This window comes from Octopus bimaculoides, chromosome 30 (assembly GCF_001194135.2).
Source record: "Octopus bimaculoides isolate UCB-OBI-ISO-001 chromosome 30, ASM119413v2, whole genome shotgun sequence".
Classification (NCBI taxonomy): domain Eukaryota; kingdom Metazoa; phylum Mollusca; class Cephalopoda; order Octopoda; family Octopodidae; genus Octopus; species Octopus bimaculoides.
The window spans coordinates 6,285,722-6,286,848 of record NC_069010.1 but is presented as its reverse complement, the minus strand read 5'-3'; the positions used below and the strand labels follow the sequence as shown (position 1 = coordinate 6,286,848).

At 43.3% G+C, this 1,127-nt stretch overlaps 1 protein-coding gene across 1 annotated transcript in view; it reads right to left on the bottom strand.

The window, feature by feature from the left end:
* Nucleotides 1-1,127, bottom strand: part of LOC106871818 (CD109 antigen) — a 28,311-nt gene that overhangs the window by 24,088 nt on the left and 3,096 nt on the right. The window contains exon 4 of the mRNA XM_052978111.1: nucleotides 134-251. Coding sequence (XP_052834071.1) covers nucleotides 134-251 — 118 coding nt within the window. The remainder of the gene's footprint in view (nucleotides 1-133; nucleotides 252-1,127) is intronic.

Below are 1,127 nucleotides of genomic sequence, written 5' to 3'. Positions count from 1 at the left end.
GGTGACAAAACTGCAACACAAGCATTGTTGAGTCAGATGTGACTCTGGGCCAAATGTTTCTACCATCCTCAACCCTCATTCTAGAAACATCTGGAAGTATGGGAAAAAAAAAATGTAAAGTGTATGAACTTACTTCAACCTCTTTCTTGTATGAAATAAATCCTTCAGAGGGATGCATACCAAACAATGTGGTCACCCAAGTTGTTATAGTGTCTGGTGCAGTTTTCACCAATGAAGCCGTTCCTGTACTCCTGTGTTTAATAATAAGATTTGATGATTAGCAGCAAAACAGACAAATACACTGAGTATGTATGTGTGCATGTATGTATGTGTGTGTGTGGATTTGTCTTTGTGAGTGTGTGTATATGGGCACGTTTGTGAGTGTATGCATTTATGTGTGTATATGATCAAATGGTACACGAATGGGATGGCAAATGCACTTTACTGAAGGATTAAGAAGCTGAAGCCTAGAAGCCGAACGGACATAAAACCGAATGGACAAAATGCTGAAATGACATACGAAAATTAAAATATATGATAATCATTTTATTCCTACAATATAACCATTTGACAGACTAAAATGGTCATTAAGCTATGTAGGTAGGAATGTTTTTTCTTTCATTGTTCGAAGACTTATTGGGGCAAGCAAAAGCAAAATCGGGATGGCACCTGTGCCAAGCGTCGCCTTCCTGGCACTTGTGCCTGTGGCATATGTAAGGACTTTCAAGCGAGATCGTTGCCAGTGCCCCTGGACTGGCTCCTGTGCAGGTGGCACATAAAATACACCGTTTCGAGCGTGGCTGTTGCCAGTACCGCCTGACTGGCCATCGTGCCGGTGACACGTAAAAGCACCCACTACACTCTCTGAGTGGTTGGCGTTAGGAAGGGCATCCAGCTGTAGAAACACTGCCAGATCAGATTGGAGCCTGGTGTAGCCATCTGGTTTCACCAGTCCTCAGTCAAATCGTCCAACCCATGCTAGCATGGAAAGCGGATGTTAAACGATGATGATGTGTCCCTTTGGCTTTATGTCTGTCTGGCATTGTGTCTGTTTGGCTTCTTGGCTTCAGTTTTTTGTCCTTCAGCAAAAGTGCATTCAGCATCCTGTCCACACACGGATCAAACTG